The sequence below is a fragment of the Oreochromis niloticus genome, linkage group LG5, assembly GCF_001858045.2.
Source record: "Oreochromis niloticus isolate F11D_XX linkage group LG5, O_niloticus_UMD_NMBU, whole genome shotgun sequence".
Lineage (NCBI taxonomy): Eukaryota > Metazoa > Chordata > Actinopteri > Cichliformes > Cichlidae > Oreochromis > Oreochromis niloticus.
Window position 1 is genome coordinate 10,585,605 of NC_031970.2, and position 24,095 is coordinate 10,609,699.

The 24,095-nt window shown below is 39.3% G+C and overlaps 2 protein-coding genes across 4 annotated transcripts; one reads left to right on the forward strand and one right to left on the reverse strand.

The window, feature by feature from the left end:
* The first annotated feature begins 11,067 nt into the window (after window positions 1-11,067).
* Window positions 11,068-16,296, forward strand: LOC102076972 (uncharacterized). The gene is made up of 5 exons (XM_019359082.2): window positions 11,068-12,711; window positions 13,896-14,108; window positions 14,198-15,253; window positions 15,435-15,603; window positions 15,692-16,296. Exons 3-5 carry the CDS (start codon window positions 14,773-14,775, stop codon window positions 15,825-15,827), a joined length of 786 nt encoding a protein of 261 aa, XP_019214627.1. The 5' UTR covers window positions 11,068-12,711; window positions 13,896-14,108; window positions 14,198-14,772; the 3' UTR covers window positions 15,828-16,296.
* A 1,378-nt stretch (window positions 16,297-17,674) lies between these two features.
* Window positions 17,675-22,671, reverse strand: LOC109202235 (specifically androgen-regulated gene protein). 3 transcript variants are annotated; one of them, XM_019359084.2, is made up of 4 exons: window positions 22,515-22,671; window positions 20,151-20,283; window positions 19,713-19,908; window positions 17,675-19,600 (listed from the first exon to the last, which is right to left on the reverse strand). In XM_019359084.2, the coding sequence occupies exons 2-4, from the start codon at window positions 20,232-20,234 to the stop codon at window positions 18,450-18,452; spliced, it is 1,431 nt and encodes a 476-aa protein (XP_019214629.1). In that variant the 5' UTR covers window positions 20,235-20,283; window positions 22,515-22,671; the 3' UTR covers window positions 17,675-18,449. The 3 variants fall into 3 exon arrangements, with proteins under 3 accessions (XP_019214629.1, XP_019214628.1, XP_025763392.1); XM_019359083.2 differs by having other exon boundaries at window positions 20,130-20,283; XM_025907607.1 differs by lacking the exon at window positions 22,515-22,671 and adding an exon at window positions 22,176-22,471 and having other exon boundaries at window positions 20,130-20,283.
* Window positions 22,672-24,095: the final 1,424 nt, after the last annotated feature.

The following is a 24,095-nucleotide window of genomic DNA, read 5'->3' on the forward strand; positions in this document are numbered from 1 at the left end:
GTGAAGGTCATGATATGATCGGATTTATCAGTGAGCTGCTCCGAGGATCACTGAAACTTCCAACGGAGATGGATATTAAGATTGAGAGGGCACATCGCTCACTTGGCCCCCGACCTACAGACCCTGCGGCGCCTCCTAGATCGATAATAGTGAGATTCCTAGACGCAGGAATAAAAGACAAGATTATACAGCAAGCATGGAGCCAGAAGCAAGTCTTTTTTCAAGATAAGCGGATCTTTCTTGACCAAGACTATTCGCCTGACCTACAGAAGAAGAGAGCTAGAATATACGAGGTTATCAAACAGCTTAAAAGAAAAAATGTGCAAGCAAAATGTCTATACCCAGCGAAGTTGAGAATACAACTGGACACTGGAGAGAAGACCTTCGCAACATTAACAGAGGCTGCGCAACAGTTGAAAGAGATGGGAGTCGAAATAGGTCGCGGTGATGGACGGCACATCGAAGAAGAGCTGAAAGAAGGTTGGAGAAACAACAGGAGAAGGCAAAGGGAGGCGGCGTTGTCGATCTCGGACCTCAGGGTCCTCATGCAGGAAGGACGTTAAATTACCTAAACGTCATAGTGATTTGAAAGTGTGTGGAAAAGAGGGAGAAAAAATAAATGGAGACAAAAAAGTAAGAAGTACACCACAAACACACCTGTTCTTACCAAAATATAGATGGGAATTAATTTTGGGTAGTAAAATGTCACTTATCTTAGAAAGTTATATTTTAGTCTGGGCGGAGGTCATGCTTAGGATTAATATGAGTGGACTACACTTACTAAGACCTCTTATACACAATAGTGTAATATTGGTTATTTGTGCATTAAGCACTTTACCCACAGAGAATGATGGTCACACTTCTCTGCCCCGTTCCAAATGGGGGTTGCCCACAATGTGGACGACTGGAAGGATGGAAGTCTTGTTCTTGTTCTTTTTTAGCGATAAGTTTTCTTTCTCTCTGACATATGTTATAGACCTGAGCTCACATTTTCTATTACAGACTAAGTATATATATACTCGGTACATACTGGAATACAAAGGGGAATATCCAATCATATAGAGAACGTGATATATATGAACTTTGTTAGCTATAATGTAAAAGGAATCAATAACCCAATTAAGAGAAAAAAAATCTTAGGTCAACTAAAGCGATTGCAGTGCTCTGTAGCCCTGATTCAAGAAACTCACCTATCTGAAATAGAACATGTTAAATTAAAAAGAGAATGGGTTGAACAAGTATATAGTGCATCCTGCAAGAGTGGGAAGAAGAGAGGGGTTGCGATCCTCTTTAACAAATGTGCGTACTACAGTAATGAAAAGGTCTTTCGGGACGATGAAGGTCGTTATGTTATGGTAACGGGAAAAATCGGAGGCTTAAAATTTACAATTTTAAATGTATACGCTCCAAATGAAGATTGCCCGAATTTCTTTAGAAAGGTTGCATCTCTTATGGCAGATAAAGGTGAAGGACTCTTGCTTATGGGGGGGGGATTTCAACTGTGTTTTGAGCAATAAGTTAGATAGATCACCAGCATTAACAAGACCCCAGTCCAAAATGTCTAGAAGTCTCTTAGGCATGATGGCAGAACTGGGACTCGTAGATGTGTGGAGACATCAACATCCTACGGATAAAGACTTCACATTCATGTCTCATGTGCATGGAAGCTACACAAGAATAGATTTTTTCTGTATGTCAAAAAAAGAACTATTCAGGGCAAAAGAGACAACAATTCAATCAATTAATATATCTGATCATAGCCCAGGTACTGTGAAAATTGATATGGGAATGTTTGATTATTTTAAACACTGGAGACTGAACGTCTCATTGTTAACAAACCCACAGGTCAAACAGGAAGTACAGTCTGCTCTATCTGAATATTTTGCTATAAATGATGATAGTAGTATCGCTCCCTCAATAGTATGGGATGCCAGTAAAGCCACAATAAGGGGAAAACTTATTGCTATTGGAGCCAGAATGAAGAAACAAAGGCTAGCAAAACAGGTAGAACTAGAAAATGAAATAAGAGGATTGGAGAAGGAACATAAACAACAAGGTAAAGATGACATATTTAAAAAGCTAAAAGATGCAAAACAACAATTAGATGAGATATTAACAAACAAAGCAGAAGGGAATCTTAGATACGTAGATAGGAAATATTATGAAATGGGAAATAAAGCTAGCAGGCTACTTGCATTCCAACTCCGAAAGACTCAATCCACTCGTATAGTTCCTAAAATTAGAAACCCAGAGACCAATTGTATTGAAACACAACCTAAGGAAATATCAAATGCTTTCGCAAAATACTATAAAGGGTTATACAAGAGTGAAGCTCAAGAACAACAGAAGGAAAATAGTACAAAATTTCTGAGTACTCTCAAATTAACTAAATTGTCAAATGATGAAGCAATAAAACTAGTACACCCCATCAGTGAAATTGAAATAAAAGAAGCTATAGTCAAATTAGGAAACAATAAATCACCAGGAGCAGATGGATATGCTGGAGAGTATTATAAAATATTTGCGAACGAACTTACTCCCATATTATGCAAAGTATATAACTATGCTCTAAATTCAGGAGATATCCCAAAGTCATGGTCAGAAGCAATTATTACAGTTCTACATAAAGAAGGAAAAGACCCCATAAATTGTACAAACTATCGACCAATAAGTCTCCTGTGTGTGGACTACAAAATTTTAACATCCATATTAGCCAATAGAATCCAAAACTATATAAAGAAATTAGTGAAAAGTGATCAGACTGGATTCATTAGCGGCCGCCAAGGGACTAATAACATAAGGAAGGCCCTAAATCTACAGTCAATAGCAGAAAGAGATGAAATGCCATCAATGTTCCTTAGTCTGGATGCAGAAAAGGCATTCGATCGAGTGGACTGGATATTCCTTGAACAAACATTGTTAACGATGGGATTTGGAGAAACATTTGTTACATGGATCAATTCTCTATATAAAGAGCCTAGGTCAAAGGTCAGGGTTAACGGATGCTGTTCTGATCTATTCAAGATAGAAAGGGGTGTGAGACAGGGGGACTCACTGTCACCCATCCTCTTTGCGATTAGTATAGAACCATTGGCTGAAGCCATACGTTGTAATACGCAAATTCAAGGAATGGAGGATGAAGGAGGAATAACTCATAAGATAGCTCTTTTTGCTGATGATATTTTACTTTTTATTAAAAACCCACTTCTTTCCATCCCAGCACTTATGGAGTGCCTACACAGGTATGGGTCAATCTCAGGATATAAGATTAATGAAAATAAATCAGAAGCAATGATGATATCTGGAGAATGGCCTATGCAATTAAATGAAAGGATTTCCTTTCGCTGGCCTAGACAGGGATTCAGATACCTGGGAATTACACTTACAGCAAAACCTAAGCAATTATATGAAACTAATTATAACAAACTCCTTGGACAAATAAAGAAAGATATATCACGATGGGATATTCTACCCCTCTCTTTATTTGGAAGGGTCGAAGTGGTGAGGATGAATCTTTTACCCCGACTTTTGTTTTTATTTCAATCACTGCCAGTAAGAGTTCCGGCGTCTACTTTCAATATGTTAAATAAACAAATTTCCACATTTATTTGGCAAAAAAAGAGACCCAGAATACGACTTAAAACTTTGCTGACCTCAAAAGAAAAGGGGGGACTGGGACTGCCAAATTTTAAATACTATTACTGGGCTGCACAGCTAAACGCAGTAGTGGCATGGATAAAAAATGACCAGGAAACTGGATGGGTTCAAATAGAACAAAGCACAGCTAAGAATGTACCCTTACTAACATATCTTTGCTCACCATCTTCCCTACGACTTTGTACAATTCTCCAAAATCAAGTTAAAGTAAAAGACTCCCTGTTTTGACACACTGGGCAAGATCCAGCACTCTTTGTAGAGGCACAAGTACAATGAACTTCCAAAATAGTGATCCCAAATTAACAGCAGCGGTCTGGAGATGTATGAGAAGGTGACTTTGACCAAATTTAAATTGGGTAATTTATTAACTTTTTTAACCTGAAAAATTAGGTTATCTCTTCAGGGATTTACTAATTTGATGTGTTAAAACGGTTCTCTCTTTGCACGTCAAACCCTAAATATGACACATTTTCAATGAGTGGGTTCTAGCTAGTTTGCTCATGAATAATATGCTCCATCATTGTTGCAACAGCTGAAAGCAGCCAAACTGGAGATCCGTGACCTGCAGGCAGAGTTTGAGGTGGAGAGGAATGACTACCTGGCGACTATACGCAGGCTGGAGAAGGAAGGGAAGCTCCTGCACAGCCTGCTGGAGCGTATGGTGCCTCTGGTGCGCCGTGACTGCAACTACCGCAACCTGGACCGCTTGAAGAAGGAAGCAGTCTGGGACGAGGACAGCGCCACCTGGAGACTGCCAGATGTGATGGTGCAGAAAACAACACTGCCTTCAGGTGGGGTATATTATGTAAAAAAAAAAAAAAAAGTGAAAGCTTTTTTTCCCCCGCTAGTTAACGTGGCAGGCCCACCTCTCTGTGAGCGGCTCTAACATGAATCTGCCTGTGAGCTCAGACGCCATCCTGCCTCGCCCCTTCCGTCTGGAGTCGCTGGATGTCCCAGTGTCCAACGGTAAAGTGAAGCGCAAAAAAAGCAAATCTCACATCCATAATGAGGCGATTTAAACGGACTGTGACCCACATATTTGCAGTTTTCTTGTCATGATCCTGGGTCCGTTTGACCCAGCGTTTTGTGTTTTTCTATTTAGTGTGATTTTGGTTCTGTTCTTCCTCTGTTTAGTGTTTACACTGTTCGGCCCGTGTGTGTCCTTGTACGTGTAGTTCCTGTTTCATTGTGAAGGTCTGTGTCTTATGTCAGTGGGTTCTGTTTACGTTTTCCCCTGCCTCGTCAGTTGTGATGTCTTCCAGGTGTGTTCCCCTCCTGTTTCCCTTCCCCTGATTCCTGGCGTGTGTATTTATAGTGTGTGTTACCTCGTCCTCGTTGCTGTTTCGTCTGTGTTCATCCCCTTCATTATTCTGTGTCTGTTCCTCCATGCTCCTGGTTATTCTCCCTGCAAGGTACCCTCATTCTGGTTTTGGTGTTAGTTTTAGTTTTCCCAGTTTAGTGTATTTTCTGTTATTTTCCTCGCCCCCTTTCCGTTGTGTTGTATTTCACCGGTTGTTATTAAAGCTCACCCTCCACTTAAGCAGTCTGCATCTTGGGTCCATTACTAATCTTCACACGGCCTGCCTCGGCACCCCGTGACATTTCTACAATGACAGTTTTTTTTAAAGTACATTAATGTACAGTAATATGGCCCATTGTCTTTGAAAACAACAAGAAAAATTTGTAACATTATTTACAATTAATCACCCTATAATTTACGTAATAATTCTGTATGAATAACAGTCTTTTCTGCTATAATCATTTGAATTTACAATCTACAACTGTATATTAATCACCAAAAACATACCGTACTTTTAACTGTACCAAAAAGTCAAAACATTGTTAGAATTATTGTGAAAACTACGGTAAAAAAAAAAAAAATTAAATTAAGAAGCTCAAGCTGCTTAATAAAACAGTATATCTTAGTAGTAAATATGGTCAGTTACTGCAAATAAAAAATATGTATATACTTTTTAGTTCTACAGTCTCTCCTAGTATAAAACACAAGTATTCACAATGAAAACTAAAATTCTGGCATAATTAATGGCAAAAGGACATCTGCTACAGTGGCCCCTAGAGACAAAGCACGTACAAACTCCAAAGCACGTACAAACTCCTAAGCACGTATAAATCCCGAAGCACGTATAAATTCCGAAGCACGTACAAATTCTGAAGCACATACAAACCGCAAAGCACGTACAAACTCCAAAACACGTACAAATTCCGAAGCACGTACAAATTCCGAAGCATGTACAAATTATGAAGCACGTACAAACTGCAAAGCACGTACAAATTCCAAAGCACGTACTTTGCAGTTTGGATGTGTTTTTGAGTTTGTACGTGCTTTGCAATTTGTACGTGTTTTAGAGTCTGTACATGCTTTGGAATTTGTATGTGCTTTGGAGTTTGCAGGTATTTTGGAATTTGTGCATGCGTTTTGGAGTTTGTACGTGCTTTTTGGAGTTTAAATGTGTTTTCAAGTTTGTATGTGCTTTGGAGTTTGTACGTGTGTTTTGGAGTTTGGAGAAGCACGTACAAACTACAAAGCACGTACAAACTCAAAAACACGTACAAACTCCGAAGCACGTATAAATTCCGAAGCACGTACAAATTCTGAAGCACGTACAAACTCCAAAACACGTACAAACTCCGAAGCACGTATAGATTCCGAAGCACGTACAAATTCTGAAGCACGTACAAACTGCAAAGCACGTACAAACTCCAAAACACGTACAAATTCCGAAGCACGTACAAACTCCAAAACACGTACAAATTCCAAAGCACGTACAAACTCCAAAACACGTACAAATTCCGAAGCACGTACAAATTCTGAAGCACGTACAAATTCCGAAGCACGTACAAACTCAAAAACACGTACAAACTCTGAAGCACGTATAAATTCCAAAGCACGTACAAATTCTGAAGCACGTACAAACTGCAAAGCACGTACAAACTCCAAAACACGTACAAATTCCAAAGCACGTACAAACTCAAAAACACGTACAAATTCCGAAGCACATACAAATTCCGAAGAACGTACAGACTCTAAAACACGTACAAATTCCAAAGCACGTACTTTGCAGTTTGTACGTATTTTGGAGTTAGTACATTGTTTGGTGTTTGTAGATGTTTTGGAGTTTGTACGTGCTTTTTGGAGTTTGTACGTGTTTTTGAGTTTGTATGTGTTTTTGAGTTTGTACGTGGTTTGGAATTTGTACGTGTTTTAGAATCTGTACGTTCTTCGGAATTTGTATGTGCTTTGGAGTTTGTACGTGTGTTTAATTGACGAGAAACAGCTAAAGACAATGCCACGTTGTGATTTTTGTGGCAAGTCCGTGAGGACACTGAAGGGTTATGTGCTTCATTGCAAACTTCATCGAAATGAGCCGCGATGCACATTTAAGTGTTTTGGAGCAGAATGACAGGGAGAAGGCGCTCAGCTGTAAGATGGTGCTGTCCATGGACCTGCAGCGCTGCCAGTGCTTCATAGAAAAGCCAGGTGCAGTGGATGAGCCACCTAAACAGTTCACCTTTGATGGGACCTACTATATTGATCAAGCAACTGAGCAGATGTACAACGAGATTGTCTATCCTTTGGTTGAGGTAAACTTGATTTTATTACCTGCCTGCAGAGCTTGGCTTTACAAAAGAAGCACGCTTGTCACTGGACACCTTCAGCCCAACATCAGTAGCCTATATCTAATTCCTAATGAATGCAGACGTCATTGTGAATACCGTGTGGTCACCTCAATGTTTAACACAGCCTCATGGTTAAAAAAAAAAAAAAAAAAATCACTTTTACAGGGTGTGACTGAGGGATACAACGGGACAATTTTTGCCTATGGACAAACTGGAAGTGGAAAATCTTTCACCATGCAAGGGGTGTCTGAACCTGCAACCCAGAAGGGTATCATCCCACAGGCCTTTGAACACATCTTTGAGAGCATTCAGGTATGTCTGTTGACCACAGCGATCTTGGGACAATTTTTGCCTATGGACAAACTGGAAGTGGAAAATCTTTCACCATGCAAGGGGTGTCTGAACCTGCAACCCAGAAGGGTATCATCCCACGGGCCTTTGAACACATCTTTGAGAGCATTCAGGTATGTCTGTTGACCACAGCGATCTTGTAGCTTGCAACATGCATACGCAATATCATGCTCTTAGTTTTTGTCTAGGCTTGTCTCAGCACTGATAGAATAATTATATGTTTTATCTTGTGTGTGCACGCTAGTGTGCAGAAAATACGAAATTCCTGGTGAGGGCCTCCTACTTGGAGATTTACGATGAAGAAATCCGAGATCTTTTGGGAAGCGACACCAATCAGAGATTGGAGGTGAGTCCCTGCTTTTTAGATAAACTAAACAGGCTACGCTGTATCAGAAGAAGCCAAATGTATTATTGTTCTTTGGTTAGTACAGCAAGGTGACTTTGACCAAATTTAAATTGGGTAATTTATTAACTTTTTTAACCTGAAAAATTAGGTTATCTCTTCAGGGATTTACTAATTTGATGTGTTAAAACGGTTCTCTCTTTGCACGTCAAACCCTAAATATGACACATTTTCAACGAGTGGGTTCTAGCTAGTTTGCTCATGAATAATATGCTCCATCATTGTTGCAACAGCTGAAAGCAGTCAAACTGGAGATCCGTGACCTGCAGGCAGAGTTTGAGGTGGAGAGGAATGACTACCTGGCGACTATACGCAGGCTGGAGAAGGAAGGGAAGCTCCTGCACAGCCTGCTGGAGCGTATGGTGCCTCTGGTGCGCGGTGACTGCAACTACAGCAACCTGGACCGCTTGAAGAAGGAAGCAGTCTGGGACGAGGACAGCGCCACCTGGAGACTGCCAGATGTGATGGTGCAGAAAACAACACTGCCTTCAGGTGGGGTATATTATGTAAAAAAAAAAAAAGTGAAAGCTTTTTTTCCCCGCTAGTTAACGTGGCAGGCCCACCTCTCTGTGAGCGGCTCTAACATGAATCTGCCTGTGAGCTCAGACGCCATCCTGCCTCGCCCCTTCCGTCTGGAGTCGCTGGATGTCCCAGTGTCCAACGGTAAAGTGAAGCGCAAAAAAAGCAAATCTCACATCCATAATGAGGCGATTTAAACGGACTGTGACCCACATATTTGCAGTTTTCTTGTCATGATCCTGGGTCCGTTTGACCCAGCGTTTTGTGTTTTTCTATTTAGTGTGATTTTGGTTCTGTTCTTCCTCTGTTTAGTGTTTACACTGTTCGGCCCGTGTGTGTCCTTGTACGTGTAGTTCCTGTTTTATTGTGAAGGTCTGTGTCTTATGTCAGTGGGTTCTGTTTACGTTTTCCCCTGCCTCGTCAGTTGTGATGTCTTCCAGGTGTGTTCCCCTCCTGTTTCCCTTCCCCTGATTCCTGGCGTGTGTATTTATAGTGTGTGTTACCTCGTCCTCGTTGCTGTTTCGTCTGTGTTCATCCCCTTCATTATTCTGTGTCTGTTCCTCCATGCTCCTGGTTATTCTCCCTGCAAGGTACCCTCGTTCTGGTTTTGGTGTTAGTTTTAGTTTTCCCAGTTTAGTGTATTTTCTGTTATTTTCCTCGCCCCCTTTCTGTTGTGTTGTATTTCACCGGTTGTTATTAAAGCTCACCCTCCACTTAAGCAGTCTGCATCTTGGGTCCATTACTAATCTTCACACGGCCTGCCTCGGCACCCCGTGACATTTCTACAATGACAGTTTTGATGACTCATCAAAAAATAAGTGTTGTATAGACTGTAAGAAATGTACATAAAAATTACAGTAAATAACTGCGAAATGGCAACGGTAAATGACCATTAAATCCAAAAAAGTAGATAATTGTAATATTTATGTTGAATCACTGTAAATTGAAAAATGGTAAATTGCTTTAATTTTCGCACTGCTAAAATGTTTAAAGTACATTAATGTACAGTAATATGGCCCATTGTCTTTGAAAACAACAAGAAAAATTTGTAACATTATTTACAATTAATCACCCTATAATTTACGTAATAATTCTGTATGAATAACAGTCTTTTCTGCTATAATCATTTGAATTTACAATCTACAACTGTATATTAATCACCAAAAACATACCGTACTTTTAACTGTACCAAAAAGTCAAAACATTGTTAGAATTATTGTGAAAACTACGGTAAAAAAAAAAAAAAAATTAAATTAAGAAGCTCAAGCTGCTTAATAAAACAGTGTATCTTAGTAGTAAATATGGTCAGTTACTGCAAATAAAAAATATGTATATACTTTTTAGTTCTACAGTCTCTCCTAGTATAAAACACAAGTATTCACAATGAAAACTAAAATTCTGGCATAATTAATGGCAAAAGGACATCTGCTACAGTGGCCCCTAGAGACAAAGCACATGCAAACTCCAAAACACGTACAAACTCCAAAGCACGTACAAACTCCAAAGCACGTACAAACTCCTAAGCATGTATAAATCCCGAAGCACGTATAAATTCCGAAGCACGTACAAATTCTGAAGCACATACAAACCGCAAAGCACGTACAAACTGCAAAGCACGTACAAACTCCAAAACACGTACAAATTCCAAAGCACGTACATATTCCGAAGCACGTACAAATTCTGAAGCACGTACAAATTCTGAAGCACGTACAAACTCCAAAACACGTACAAATTCCAAAGCACGTACAAACTCCAAAACACGTACAAATTCCGAAGCACGTACAAATTCTGAAGCACGTACAAATTGCAAAGAATGTACAAACTCAAAAACACGTACAAACTCAAAAACACGTACAAACTCTGAAGCACGTATAAATTCCGAAGCACGTACAAATTCTGAAGCACGTACAAACTGCAAAGCACGTACAAACTCCAAAACACGTACAAATTCCAAAGCACGTACAAATTCCGAAGCACGTACAAATTGCAAAGCACGTACAAACTCAAAAACACGTACAAACTCTGAAGCACGTATAAATTCCGAAGCACGTACAAATTCTGAAGCATGTACAAACTGCAAAGCACGTACAAACTCCAAAACACGTACAAATTCCAAAGCACGTACAAACTCCAAAACACGTACAAATTCCAAAGCACGTACAAATTCTGAAGTACGTACAAATTGCAAAGCACGTACAAACTCAAAAACACGTACAAACTCTGAAGCACGTATAAATTCCGAAGCACGTACAAATTCTGAAGCACGTACAAACTGCAAAGCACGTACAAACTCCAAAACACATACAAATTCCAAAGCACGTACAAACTCCAAAACACGTACAAATTCCAAAGCACGTACTTTGCAGTTTGTACGTATTTTGGAGTCTGTACATGCTTTGGTGTTTGTAGATGTTTTGAAGTTTGTACGTGCTTTTTGGAGTTTGTACGTGTTTTTGAGTTTGTATGTGTTTTTGAGTTTGTACGTGCTTTGCAGTTTGTACGTGGTTTGGAATTTGTACGTGTTTTAGAGTCTGTACGTTCTTCGGAATTTGTATGTGCTTTGGAGTTTGTACGTGTGTTTAATTGACGAGAAACAGCTAAAGACAATGCCACGTTGTGATTTTTGTGGCAAGTCCGTGAGGACACTGAAGGGTTATGTGCTTCATTGCAAACTTCATCGGAATGAGCCGCGATGCACATTTAAGTGTTTTGGAGCAGGCAGACATTTTGCAAGTATGGGGCTTTCAAGGCGCATTTTTATCGAAAGCACATTTCTCCCACTCCTGTTACCGACAAGATTACGCTTAGCACTTTTAAATGCGCAGTGGCATTGTGTGAACGTCAGTTTACAGACTCGAAAGTTCTAATAGCTCACTTGAAGGACCATTTTGAGGAAGGACGTGAGGTTACTTGTCCACTAAGAGGGTGCACAAGTGTTTTCACAGTCAAATCTTCATTTACCGCCCACATGTCACGGAAACATAAAAACTTTGCAGATGGAGGCATCAGTGATTGGTACAAGGATTGTGCACCTCAGTCATGTCCCACTGTTGAAGCAGAATTACTTAATTGTGGACCTGACATCTCTGAAGCAGGCACAGAGACGGTCCCAATAGAGGTTGATTCTGAATTATCTGAAGATTTTAGAGATCTTTTCCTCAGAAATATAAGTTTATTCTACTTGAAATTGCAAGGACAGTTTCTGCTACCTGCTTCTACCATCCAGACCATTGTAGAGGAAATACAAAACATACATGAATTGGGTCAGTCATATACATTGGATAACCTCACTACACTCCTAAAAACTAACACAACATTGTCTGACGAGGGTATTGCCAAGCTCTGTGAGGCGGTCAAGGGATCCGATCTGTTTTCCGCATGTCATAAAGGGCCAATGAGGACAACATACTCCAGAGTACAGTCCTTCAAAGAAATGTTTAACTATGTGGAGCCCAAGAAAATTTTTTTAGGACAAAGCCAGAATAGAACTGATCAGTTTGCATACTATGTACCTCTAAGAGAGACTTTGAAATGTTTGTTAAACTCTGATTTGTGGCAGAAATGTGTAACAGGTGAGCAGTCAGCTGGCTCTTCATCAGATGTACTGTGTGACATTAGTGATGGTAGGATATTCAAAAGCAATAATTTTTTTGACACAAATCCATCATGTCTCAAACTACTGCTATATCAAGACGCCTTTGAAGTTGTTAATCCTTTAGGCTCTGCAAAGACAAAACATAAAGTATTAGCTGTTTATGTGTCTGTTGCTAATTTGCCACTTCATGTTCGGTCTGACACAGACCACATGTTTCTTGTGTTATTATGTCGAGAGAAAGACTTCAGAGAGTTTGGACATGCAAATGTGTTCTCTGAATTACTAACAGATTTGAAGGAACTTGAGGAAAATGGCATAGTGACATCAGATAAAACTGTAGTCAAAGGAACCTTGTTTTGCATTGCTGGAGATAATTTGGGCTCAGATTGCATTGGTGGCTTCTGTGAAAACTTTAGTCGTACACATCATTTCTGTAGGTACTGTCTAATGACACAATCTGATTTTCAGAGTGGCGACCCAAATCAGTGTGGTGCAGAACGCACCAAGGAAACATACAACTCTGCTGTTGAACGCCTCAAGACTGAAGGTATGCCAGATGTGCAAGGAGTAAAGTTCGAGTCAGTTTTCAACTGTTTAAAATATTTTCACATCTGTCAGCCAGGTTTGCCACCTTGTTTAGGACATGACATTTTTGAGGGCATTTTGTCATATGATGTTGCGCTGTTTCTTAAATATTTCGTGAAGAAAAAACTATGGTTCACTTACTCTGTTCTGAATCGGCGCATTAAACAGTTTAAATACTCAGACACTGATGCCTCTTCAAAGCCATGTGAGGTTAGTCCTCAAACAGCTAAACTCTCAGGACAGGCAATACAAAACTGGAACTTTTTAAGGCTGTTGCCTCTCCTAATTGGTGACAGAGTGGAAGATGAAACAGATGATGTGTGGCAGTTGCTCCTTCAACTGAAAGATATTGTGGACTTGGTTTGTGCTCAGAAAATTTCTGTATCTCAGGTTGCATATCTTGATATTCTTATTCAAGAATATTTGGAGTCAAGGAAAGTTCTATTACCAGAAAGTAACTTGAAACCAAAGCATCACTACTTGCGGCATTACCCAGCACTGATTCTGAAATTTGGGCCATTAATTAGACTATGGACAATGCGATTTGAAAGCAAGCACGGCTATTTCAAAAGATGTGCCCGAAATTTGAAGAACTTCAAAAACCTCTGCCTTACACTTTCTGAACGGCATCAGTTATTGCAAGCGTATCTTTCAGTAGGATCAATGTGCCAGACTGCCTTGCAAGTTAAAGGTGGCACTCCGTTTTACCCAGCACTATATAGTAAAGCCATTCAAGATGCTGTCAGACCATTTGGATTTAAAGAGAAGAACACAAAGGTCACAGTTGAAATGGTGTATAAGGGAAAAACATACAAGAAAGGACATTTCCTTGTCACAGGCAACACTGACTCACTGGAGTTTGGTGAGGTAGTGCTCATTTTAATAAAAGATGACACTGCTCATTTCCTAGTATCAGTCCACATAACAGAGTTCCTTCCTAAGTATCATCTGTACTCTGTTAGGAAAGACACTGAAAAGATGTTGTGTCTGAACATCAACGCCTTAGCTGATTTCTATCCATTGACATCATACATGAAGGATGGATGCCAAGTAATACCGTTGAAACATAGTGTTGTGTCAGACTGATTGCTTCCATAGCCTGATATTTTGATATTTTCATTGCTTTTTTTACTTTCTCATATACAGAAATGGGTGATATGGACCAAAGCAGCATAAGTAATGCCATTACAAAGGTTTTGCCCGACCTTGCACCTTCAGTTCTTGGTATTGTTGTGGAGACACTGCAGTCATTGGGTGTAGAAACCACTGAAGATTTTGACTTCGTCCAGGAGAGTGATTTGATGTCCGTTCTTAGACTGATTCAAGCAAGAAAACTGGTGGCTGCGTGGAAAAAAAACTGTAAGTAGATTTCAATTACCTTTATTGTGTATCTTTCAATCATACATTTTGCCCATTTATTTATTTTTGTTTGTTTGTTTGTTTCACAGCACAAAGTACTGAAATTCACATCCAGTCATCATTATCCTCTTCTACCTCACCAACAAGCTCCTCAGTCTCTCTTTCACCTTCACCTGGCCGAGTCCTTGCTGTTTTAGACTGGGTTGACAGCTTCCAGATTCCATGGGATAAGTTTCCAGAAGCTTTGCTGCAGTGTTTGGAGAGAGGGAAGAGGCCAGCGCCAAAGTTGAGAAGAGAAATGATCCGTATTGTTGCTTCTGAAATGATGAAAGTAAGCGCATCTCCGAGTAAGCAAGCTTCAACTGAAGTAGCCAAAAAACTGATTGCCAAGTATCCACAGTCACTGCAAGATGTCATAGAAGGCGATGTGGTGGGATCAGGGTATCACTCACTGGTTAAGCAGTTACAAGCAAGAATAGAAAATGTTAAGCGGTCTTCAACACCCAGGATAAAGAAGCGCAAGGAGTGTTCAGATGATTCTTTAACAGATGAAGTCCCAGCTGAAAAAAAGGCTGCTGTTCAGGACACATATGGTTGCATCAAGTGGGACATGAAATTCATGCCAGTGACTGAGACAACAGAAAGTCAGGAGAAAAAATAAAAAATGAAGAGGCTTCATCGTGAGACCAATGTCAGCCTAGCTGAGGTGGAAAATCTCATGAAGTGTACTTATTACTCTCAACGCAAGGATATAAACAATGGAGAAGAACTGCAAACCCTGTTGGAGGAATGGCCTTTCTTGTTCCAGGAGGTTGGAATGGCAGTCCATTTCTACGAGCTCACTGGGGTTTCACTGAAGGAGACTTTCCTTAACAGTCTGGAGAAAAAGGGAAAACGACTGCTCGACTTCATGCGAAACACTTGTGCTGATAAGAGCAAAAGGGTTTTGCAGGCTGTCACAAAACTACAAATACTTAGAGGACAGTTGCAAGGCTGCTCAGAGGATGTTAAGGACATGGTCCTTCTTCTCCTGTCCTATTTTGATGAGAGAGAGGAGAATCTATTCCATCATGTTGAACAAACATGTCTGGGACACGAGATTCAAATGGAAAGCCTGCCAGTAACTCCATGTATCATTGTGTGCGGTAAGTTGATATTCAGTTATCTGACTTCTTATTCTTTACTTTTAAGTAAAGCTATTTGGATTTGTTTTAGTGATTTACAGTTTTAGACTACTTTAATTGAGAAAAAAATGTTTATCATTTTTTTTTGTAAAATAATGACTGATGAAGAGTTAAGTATTTCTTTCATTTATGTTCTTTGCAGGATCTTCTTGCTATTCTTCAACCCGATTCATGCTTGCTGTAGACCGTAAAGTTGTAAATGACAACATTCCCACCTTCATTTCTGCCATCTGCTTGATGTTTGGAAGTTACTACTGCCTCAATATTCACTATCCTGTGGACCTTTGCTCAACACTCGAGTTTCTTCAGAGGTAAAAAAACACAAACACACAAAAAAACATACTTATGAGTAGCACATTGTTTATGAAGAGATTGATAGTTGAATTTGTGCTTAAACAGATGCTGTTTCAACTTCAATCCAGAAAAGGGCACAAAGGTGGAAACAAAGAAGAACAAGAAGCAACTGTCTGTGAACCCAAGAGTGCTCACTCTTATTGCAGATCTTTCAGACCACGAGTGGCGAGAGACATGTTAAAAATGGACTTGTGCAATGTTGTTAAGTCTCAGCTCTCACATCACTGGCTGTGTGACATCTTTATTCTAATGTAGCAGTTAGCCACTGGTTTTAAAGGTTTTTCTCCTGCTCGTTTCTGAAGTCAGTTCTGTGTTTTTATAAGAACAGTCTTTTAATTTTATTCTGATTTGCATCAATTACATACGTGGTTTCAGATGTTTAAATTTGTGGACATTTTTCCCTTAAAGTTTAAAACACAACTAACATACTGAATATTTGGAGAAATTAATGGATCTTGAAGCATTGACAACAATTCTTACATTTTAGGTTCAGTAAACTTGAAATAGGTCAATGTTTAATTTTGTTGAATGTATATTATTCACGGACAAGGTCAATTTTTTGTAATTTTTGTAATTATCATTTTTGTTTTTTGACACTGTTATGAACAAATTTATTAATCTGAGCAATAAATAAGAGGTTAAAAAAAGAGTAGAAATTTATGTGCATTGTGGTACACATGAGTCCTAGCACTTTTTCTTCAGAAAACTGAGCAGGTCTGGTTTTTCTGACAGCAGACAGGCCCTTTCTTGGCATATGGTGTCCGCCAGCAGTTGAAAGGCAGAGTTGTGTGGGAAAGAGCAGCATGAATTAGTGACTTTGTCGCTACAATTAGTGACTTTTTCTGGTGTTATTGGAGACTTTTGGAGTGTCTGACATGAAGCATCTATCATTCTTCTACTTCTACTTCGTCTCTAATCTTCTCTCCAAGCAGTGGAGCTTCTGTGGGCTCCTCTCCCATCCCAGAGAGCTGACAGGCGGTCAGTACTCATGCTGTAGTTGGAGTGGATGTTTACCTCACTGCATCCAGTACCGACCTAATGAGGTATATTTATGTTCACATTGCAAAGCATCATGGTCATTGTATAATCATTATGCAATGAATAGTGTCAGCTGTATTAAATGTGAGACTTGATTGAATGAAAATTTGCTTGATTGAATGTACACGTTTATTTTTTTTAAATGGCCAGTTTGCTTTATTGTGCTTTGTATTTGCTTTCAGGGTGCAAGGAAAGAACGCCAGAACATCAGAGACTGGTTTCCATGTTGAAAGCCCTCTACTATCAAGTCTGGATAAAAAGAAACATTGTCAGACACCACCGCAAGTATCAAGTGTTATGAATTTTATTTGACTGTTTATTAAGTACTTTTTTGTTTTTGGTGCTATTAAGTTTAGTATTAGTTAGGTTAGGTTAATGCATTTGTAGTTGTTGATTTGATTATTTAATATTAACAGTTTAATGTACTCATCATTTCTATTGGTCTTTATTAATGTTTCTATCAAAATATAACAAAAAGTGAAAGTACAGGTTATGCCAATCAGCAGTCTTATGTTTATTACCTCATTTGTTGGACCTTAATTTTTTAGGCAGTGTTCTGGCTGCAACAGCTGCACATAATTTAATGTAAATCTGAACTTTTGAATTAAAAAAGGATTGTATTATACAGCTGTTCTGTGCTTTTTCAATAGATTTTAACATTTATTTCAATGGTAATTATTGTGAAAAAAGCAGCAGTTCATTGTGAATTTTACATTTGTCAACAAAGTATACCGTTATGTATTCTGCATTATTGCTATTGCAGAGCTCACTGGAGAAATTATATACACTATATGGACAAAAGTACGGGGCCACCTCCAGACACATACTGGAGGTATTTGGCCAAGGAAACTCATGACGGAGGTTTGAAGCTCATTGGTGATGTTTGCACGCAACCTGCCCCAGCACTCTGTGACCTCGATCTACAATGTAGTCTGGAGTGCTGCTATCACGGCCCAACTTCCAATAAGGAAAAAAAAAAAAGTCTTAAAATGCAGTATATTAGATAAAAACTTTATTTTCGGTGACATTCATAGAAATGGTGGAATAGACAGAAATTATTACATGGTTGTTTTTCGTTTCATATTTTCAGTGTTACACAATGAAGGCTGTGTAATACTGAAACACTCTTTAATCTACTGTACACTGTAAAAAAAAAAAAAACAGTAGTAGAAAGAAACTGAAGAACGACTGGCGCGTGAGTTCTTGTGTTGGACATAAGTACTGAAAATGATCCCCCAAAAACTTTTAAAAAATGTCTGAATATTAAAAGACTGCGTGAACTGATCTGGTGCTTTGAGGATTTGCTCTAAGAAAAATCAACGTGCAGGCACATTTGTGAACTATAAAACAATGAGTAAGATATCAGTTCTGGCACACCCTGATCCGTGTCTTTGATTTAGTACCTGTGCCAATAGGGTCTAAATTTTATATAACAGAATTTTGTTAGGTTTGCAATACATTAAGATACTATTTTCATACACTGACGCTCTGGATTTAAAATATTTAAGGTGCATTTTCTGTTACTTTTCAGTGCATTTTTTAATTGTAGATTTAAAAACAACTGTCTTTAGATGACTATGTGTTGTATATTGTAAGTGTAGAACATATTGTAAGTGTATGGCCCTTTAAACGCTTCCTCTCCTGCTTTTATTTGACAAAGTGCCGTGTGCCAGATTTCCACTTAACGCTTTAACTCTCTTTAAGCTGATCGTGTGCTTGTGCTTCTTTCTGAGCATTGCATTTATGCCAGCAGGCATCTGCTCTTTCAGTCTTTTAGCAGTCCAAGCTTTTTGAGAGCCTCTTTTCGATCACCTCCCATCCCAGGCACCACCATCACGGTGTAGCCTACTGAGTTTGAGGTTTTCTGGGGTACTGGGGGAGCTGTTGTGGTGGTCCTGGTGGTTGTCACTGGTTTGGCTGATTTCATGCTTTGCGGTTGAGAGGTGTTTCCACTACTTCTACGGTTGTCCAGGGTGGCAGACTGCTCCAAATTAGCTGTCCTCTTTCCATTGGATTGAGCAGGATGTGATGACACAGGCCGCTGGTCACGTTTGGTGTACTGACGCAAATTGGCACTGGTCTGCTGAGGTCTGTTATTGGAATCTTTTGGCACTTGAAAGTTACAAAATGATTGGCTCCTTGATGGATTACTATTAGCTGGACCTCTTGTAAACTTGTCAGGTGTTACACCCAAGGAGGAGTTAGGTTTGGGTGGAGGCAGTGGGGTTCCTTTATCATTTTCTGCCTCTTGGCCTTTCAGGAGGCCCAGCTTCTGCAAAGCTTCCACTCTCACCACCTGGGGATCAGCTGCATTCTTGACACTGTATGAAGAATCTGATATTATAGATTCTTCATTTTGAGTGTTTGCAGATATATTAGTAAGAATCTTTTTGGGTTTTGGGGGAACAACTGGAGGACCTTTCTTACACTTGGAAACCTCTGACTGGGATTTGTCTGATCTTTGGAGATTTCCAAGTGTTGGGCCTTCCACTGGGGCAGAATGACGTTTTTCTGAGTCTATAGTATGATCAACTGTTGGGCATAAAGGGGTCTTCTTTGTGGAGGCACTCCTCCGCAAATGTACAAGTGCGTCGTAGGAGAGAGGTCCTCTAGGTAAAGGACCCTCAGCTGTCCTCGCTGTGGGTTTTGTGGAAGGAGGCATAACATTAGCCTCTGAAGATGTTGGGCGAACAACTGCTTTCTGGTTGTCTTTGTATCCTGGTTTGTTGTTTTTAGATGTAAACTGAGGCTTAGAGGAGGCGGTTTTGACTGCAGGAGTGCCTGGTTTAGTACCGAGTACAGAACAGGGAGCACTGCTTGCAACAAGAAGAGGGGTGGGAACCAGGTAGCTGTGCATGGACCTGGCATCAAAATTTTTGTTGATTGGTTTCTGGTGATTGGTTGATGTCTGTGAATCTGGAAGTCGAACAAGTACACATTTATCACTAAAAATTCTGCACACCTACCTAGAGTATTTCACTAAATAATGTCTCACTAATTCTGCATCTGTTCCCAGGGATTAACTCACCATCAAGGTTGCTTTTGCTCATGGAGGCTGACAGATTAGCCACTTTAGTAGCAAGGTTGCTGGAGCTGGGCAGTTGTTCAGGCTCGTCATTGGAGACTCCGCTGTCCTCCTCAGTATCCAAAGACTCAATAGTCTCCTCCAAAAACATGAGACAGGCCCTCTCCTCAGCAGACAAGTGCTCCAGACTATCATCACTCTGAAACGTATTAAAGCAGGGCTTTCATTTAGAAAAGAAGTCCACAATGAGAGATAGAAATCCTCTCTAAGAAAAGAAATAGACTTTTAGCTTTTATGTTACAGCTCTGTTACCAGTATTGTTTTACCTCACTACTTCAAGTTGTTTCGTATATGTTTTGTGCTATTAGTAGTGTACATATTCTTTTTTCAAGATTGAAGAGGGTAAACTTGGTTACTTACAAAGCCAGAATTAACACTGACCACACTGTCACAGCTGCCAGCACTCTCCATGCCATTCGTTGTCTCCATTCCGGTGTCACCTGGCCAGGTATCATTTATGGGCATCTTAGTGCCCTACTTATCCACAGTTAGTGACACAGCCTGTTGTTTCAATCTGAAATACAGAGTAAAATTAATATTGAAACTGTTCTTAGCAAAGTGAAAGATTTATTTTTTTTAAAAAAGGATACATTAATTATTCTCCACATTTTTCCCCTGCTATTTATTCTTTATGGCTGTAGATCATTTTCAATAGCACCACAGAAAACACTGTCCTTCATGAGTATCTCCCTTACAGGGTTTTAGCCCATAGACGCATTTGTGTTACCTAGTTTTAGCCTTTTGCAGGAATTTCTTAACAGCGTATAAAGGCATCATTTGACAAATGCGTAAAGATTTTTTTTTCGATATCTTTTGTTTGATAATTCATAAATAATCAACCAAATTGTTAAATAGAAAGCACAATAGGTCATATTCGACACTGTGAGAATGATACATCAATGCTAATGACAATCATGGGTACAGCTAAAACCTTTTTTCCTGCAAAACAAATAAAATCAGGAAATATATAGAAGTCAAACCATTTTTATGCAAATAGCACAGCATTGACCATTGGGTCTGACCCTGTTTCATTTAATTTCTATGTGCTCACATTGTCTGCTAACTGTAAAGGAATTTATTCTCTGGTATGTTGATAAATAATAATTAAACATCTGTGCAGCGTGACATCAACTAAGTGGCACATCCTCCAGATATGAAAGCCAGTTTTATGTATAAATGGCAATCAGCACCAAAGGACTTTGTTCATATCCCGATCACTATTGCTAACTACCTTTTAAAACAGTCAACTATAAAAATAAGCGAAGCGTACAGCTTCATCAATCAGAGATGAAAATGAGTCTGTGGTTATTTGAATGATATTGGTCTTAGAACGGTAACAGTATAACTGTAATCCTGTGTGTACACTGGTTGGGTTGTGTGATGGTAGGTATTTGAGTCAAAACTGATACTTAACATTGCACACAGAAAATGTATATAAACTTTATAATATCCAATTATGACCTGCATAACTGTGGACTTCATACCTGATCATGCAGCTAAAGAACAGCAAGGGCACAGCTTTATTGTAAGCACTGAAATTGACAAATGGCAGGTTATCATAGCTCGGTGAGCTTCTAACAGATATCTAACTAGTCCTCTTACTACATGTGACTTGGATTACAACCTGCATGCCACTCCTAATCTCTCTTTACCGGATCAATTTCAGAGGGAGTGGAAGGCAGAAGCAACCAGTCTCCTGAAGGCTATATGACACCTGTTTTAAAAAAGCTGTTTCAGCTTTGTATTTGGAAATTTTGTTCAATGTTTCATTTATATGGGTATTGTAGCGTAACTGCAATTTGAGAATAAAGGAAGTCCTGTCTGGCCCTGGTGAAAAGAAATTCACTTTTGGATAAGTGTCAACACCTGAGACGCAAGGTCTGCCAAATAGGGCAGTGGAGGCACAAAAGCGCTCCTGTCCACTGTTCGTGCTTTGCCATGCCATCCCATCCCTATAAAATTGTAAAACCCCTATAGCCAGATCAGTAGGAAAAGTCCCAGGTCAGGATATGAATCTGAACAATGTAAGCTCAGTGTTAACGTTTATTGTGATTTTTGACCGGCTTGAAACACTTTTTCACATTTGTCGTTTTTATCTACCTATAAGGTCCCAGTCACTCTGCTATAACCCTTACTCTGAAAAAACAAACAAACAAACAACAAATCAGACTGTAGATAGATATGAACCCGAAGAACATTTAACAAAGTGTTATCTCTGTAAGTGAGCTACACCTATCAACACAGTAGGCAAAAACAAAAACAGGGCGAGTTTAGCTATCACAAGACTATGATGCACAAGTCAAGGCAATAAACTGCTGTGTCAGATTCTTTGGAAAATGTGGTGCAATGACAGCATTACTGTTGTTTTCATTGTGGCTGTAAAAGAGCATCTGGCTAACTTTTTACCTTCGATGAATTCTGTGCAGGATGTTGTGTAATAGGGGTTATCATCATTTTCTCCACTGTACCCAGGCTTCAACCCACTTCCTTCACATTACTTACTGAATCCAAGCCTGTCTTTTGTAACTAACATTATTAGCCCCAAACCGCCATAAAACCCCTTCATCGAAAAGTGTTTAAATACTGGTTAAGTATAAGTCTCAGACTTGACAAACAAAACAAAACATAAAATAACTGCCACAAGCGGTAAATTATTTAAATAGCATCCAATAAATGAAAAATATGTTAACTGTTCCTTACCCTATTTACAACAGAGCTTTAGTTGCTAAGTAAATAAAGGCGTACCTGTCCGTGCACGGTCGTCTCTCATATCCTGCTCCGCGTGCAACTGAAGACAAGGTGAGCGCGCAACTCAAGAGACACCTGGAAGAGGGACTTTGTCCCTTAAGCTTCTAGCCAATCAGAAGCCACATTCTCCTTAAGCCCCGCGAGTCCTCGTTTTCATTTTTTTTTTTAAACAAACAAATGTAAACCATTCCTGTCTCTGTCTGTCAGACGTATGCTGCCAGGACGGCTGGAAGTAATCCAAAAATGTAATGCTCTTCCTCCATGTATTAAAGTGTTCTTTATGTTTTTATTTTTTGGGCGTCAGGCTTTGGGTGAGCATTTAGGAAATATCCTCTAAAAAGTGTTGACTAAAAAGATAGAGCTTCACATATTTTTTCAGTTAACTTTGTTATTGTTATTATTATTGTCGTTCTTCTCATTAATTATTAATGTATTTATTTAAAAAGAGAACAGGTGCTGTTTACTACAGTGCCGATTCAAACAGCACAGACGATGCATAGCTAGAAAGTTAGACTTCACTGATACTGCACGAGTGATTTTGGTGGGTGTGTGCGGGCGGGGGCGACTACCTGACTTTAAGTAATTTAGTGATGCAGTTAATCATTACTTGTTCATGCAGCAGTACACAAACTTCAAGCTTTACAAAGGGCCGCCACAGCGTTGAGCTCAGAGGCTATACCACCTTAAAGGCATCCTAAAGGGGCGTCGTGGTTTAACACCCATGGTTCGATCCTGGAAGAGACACAACCAGGTTAAAAATCTACCAAACCAAATACCCAAATACTTCTGAGCCCAATCCATTCAGTTCACTACCTAATTAAGAAAAAAGTTACAAATTGAGCAAACTGTTGCCAATTAGTTTAAAAAAAAAAAAAAGTCTATTTATGCAAGTGCTAACGCACATTAGTTACCTTATTTGCTAACAAAGCTCAGATCTGGGACACAGCCAAAATCTCACTGCAAGCTGAAGTTAGGATTTCAGCTGGTGTTAACTTCCGCAAGTGGAGTGATTTTTTTCCTTCTTTTTTTGGTAGCTGTTGTTTCAGGGGGAAAAAAAAGTGCTACACTGAACCAGTACATTTCTGATTGCTGAAACGGGCATGAATTGCATCCTTTGTGCAAGTCTTGAAACTCACATAAACCAAAATAAGAAACTGTAAAGCTGTAAATGGGGTGTTGTATATGAAATATTTGTAAAGAGGTTTGTAGTGTTTTATGACACATTAAAATATCACATTATTTAAAAGAAAGACAAAAAAACTAATTCCTAGGCTGTGTTTTGTAGCAGTGGTAGCTGTTACTGTTGGTCAAACAGTAAGTAAATAAATCCTAAATCCTATTATGAAAGGGTAGATGTTCCTTAAAATAACATGCGGGTAGTGTAATCCGACAATGATGGCACAGGACCAGTGTAAATTTGCCAGTTGGGATTTATTTTTAGTAGCAATCCACTAGATAAAGTCATAAGATAATGGAGTTGTCACAGTAATATCACAATTAATTAGCATTATCTATGTTACTTTCCATTTGTATGTACAAAAAGATTCTAACCTTTAAATTTCACACTGCTTTTTTGTC

What these genes read in the sequence shown, in the direction of transcription:
- LOC102076972 (XM_019359082.2), top strand. Translation starts at nt 14,773, where the DNA reads ATGAAGAGGCTTCATCGTGAGACCAATGTCAGCCTAGCTGAGGTGGAA. An exon ending in TCCATGTATCATTGTGTGCG is followed by an intron (nt 15,254 to 15,434) that starts GTAAGTTGATAT and finishes TGTTCTTTGCAG; the next exon opens with GATCTTCTTGCTATTCTTCA. An exon ending in ACACTCGAGTTTCTTCAGAG is followed by an intron (nt 15,604 to 15,691) that starts GTAAAAAAACAC and finishes GTGCTTAAACAG; the next exon opens with ATGCTGTTTCAACTTCAATC.
- LOC109202235 (XM_019359083.2), bottom strand. Translation starts at nt 20,234, where the DNA reads ATGCCCATAAATGATACCTGGCCAGGTGACACCGGAATGGAGACAACG. An exon ending in TCAGTGTTAATTCTGGCTTT is followed by an intron (nt 19,909 to 20,129) that starts GTAAGTAACCAA and finishes AATACGTTTCAG; the next exon opens with AGTGATGATAGTCTGGAGCA. An exon ending in GAGCAAAAGCAACCTTGATG is followed by an intron (nt 19,601 to 19,712) that starts GTGAGTTAATCC and finishes TTCGACTTCCAG; the next exon opens with ATTCACAGACATCAACCAAT.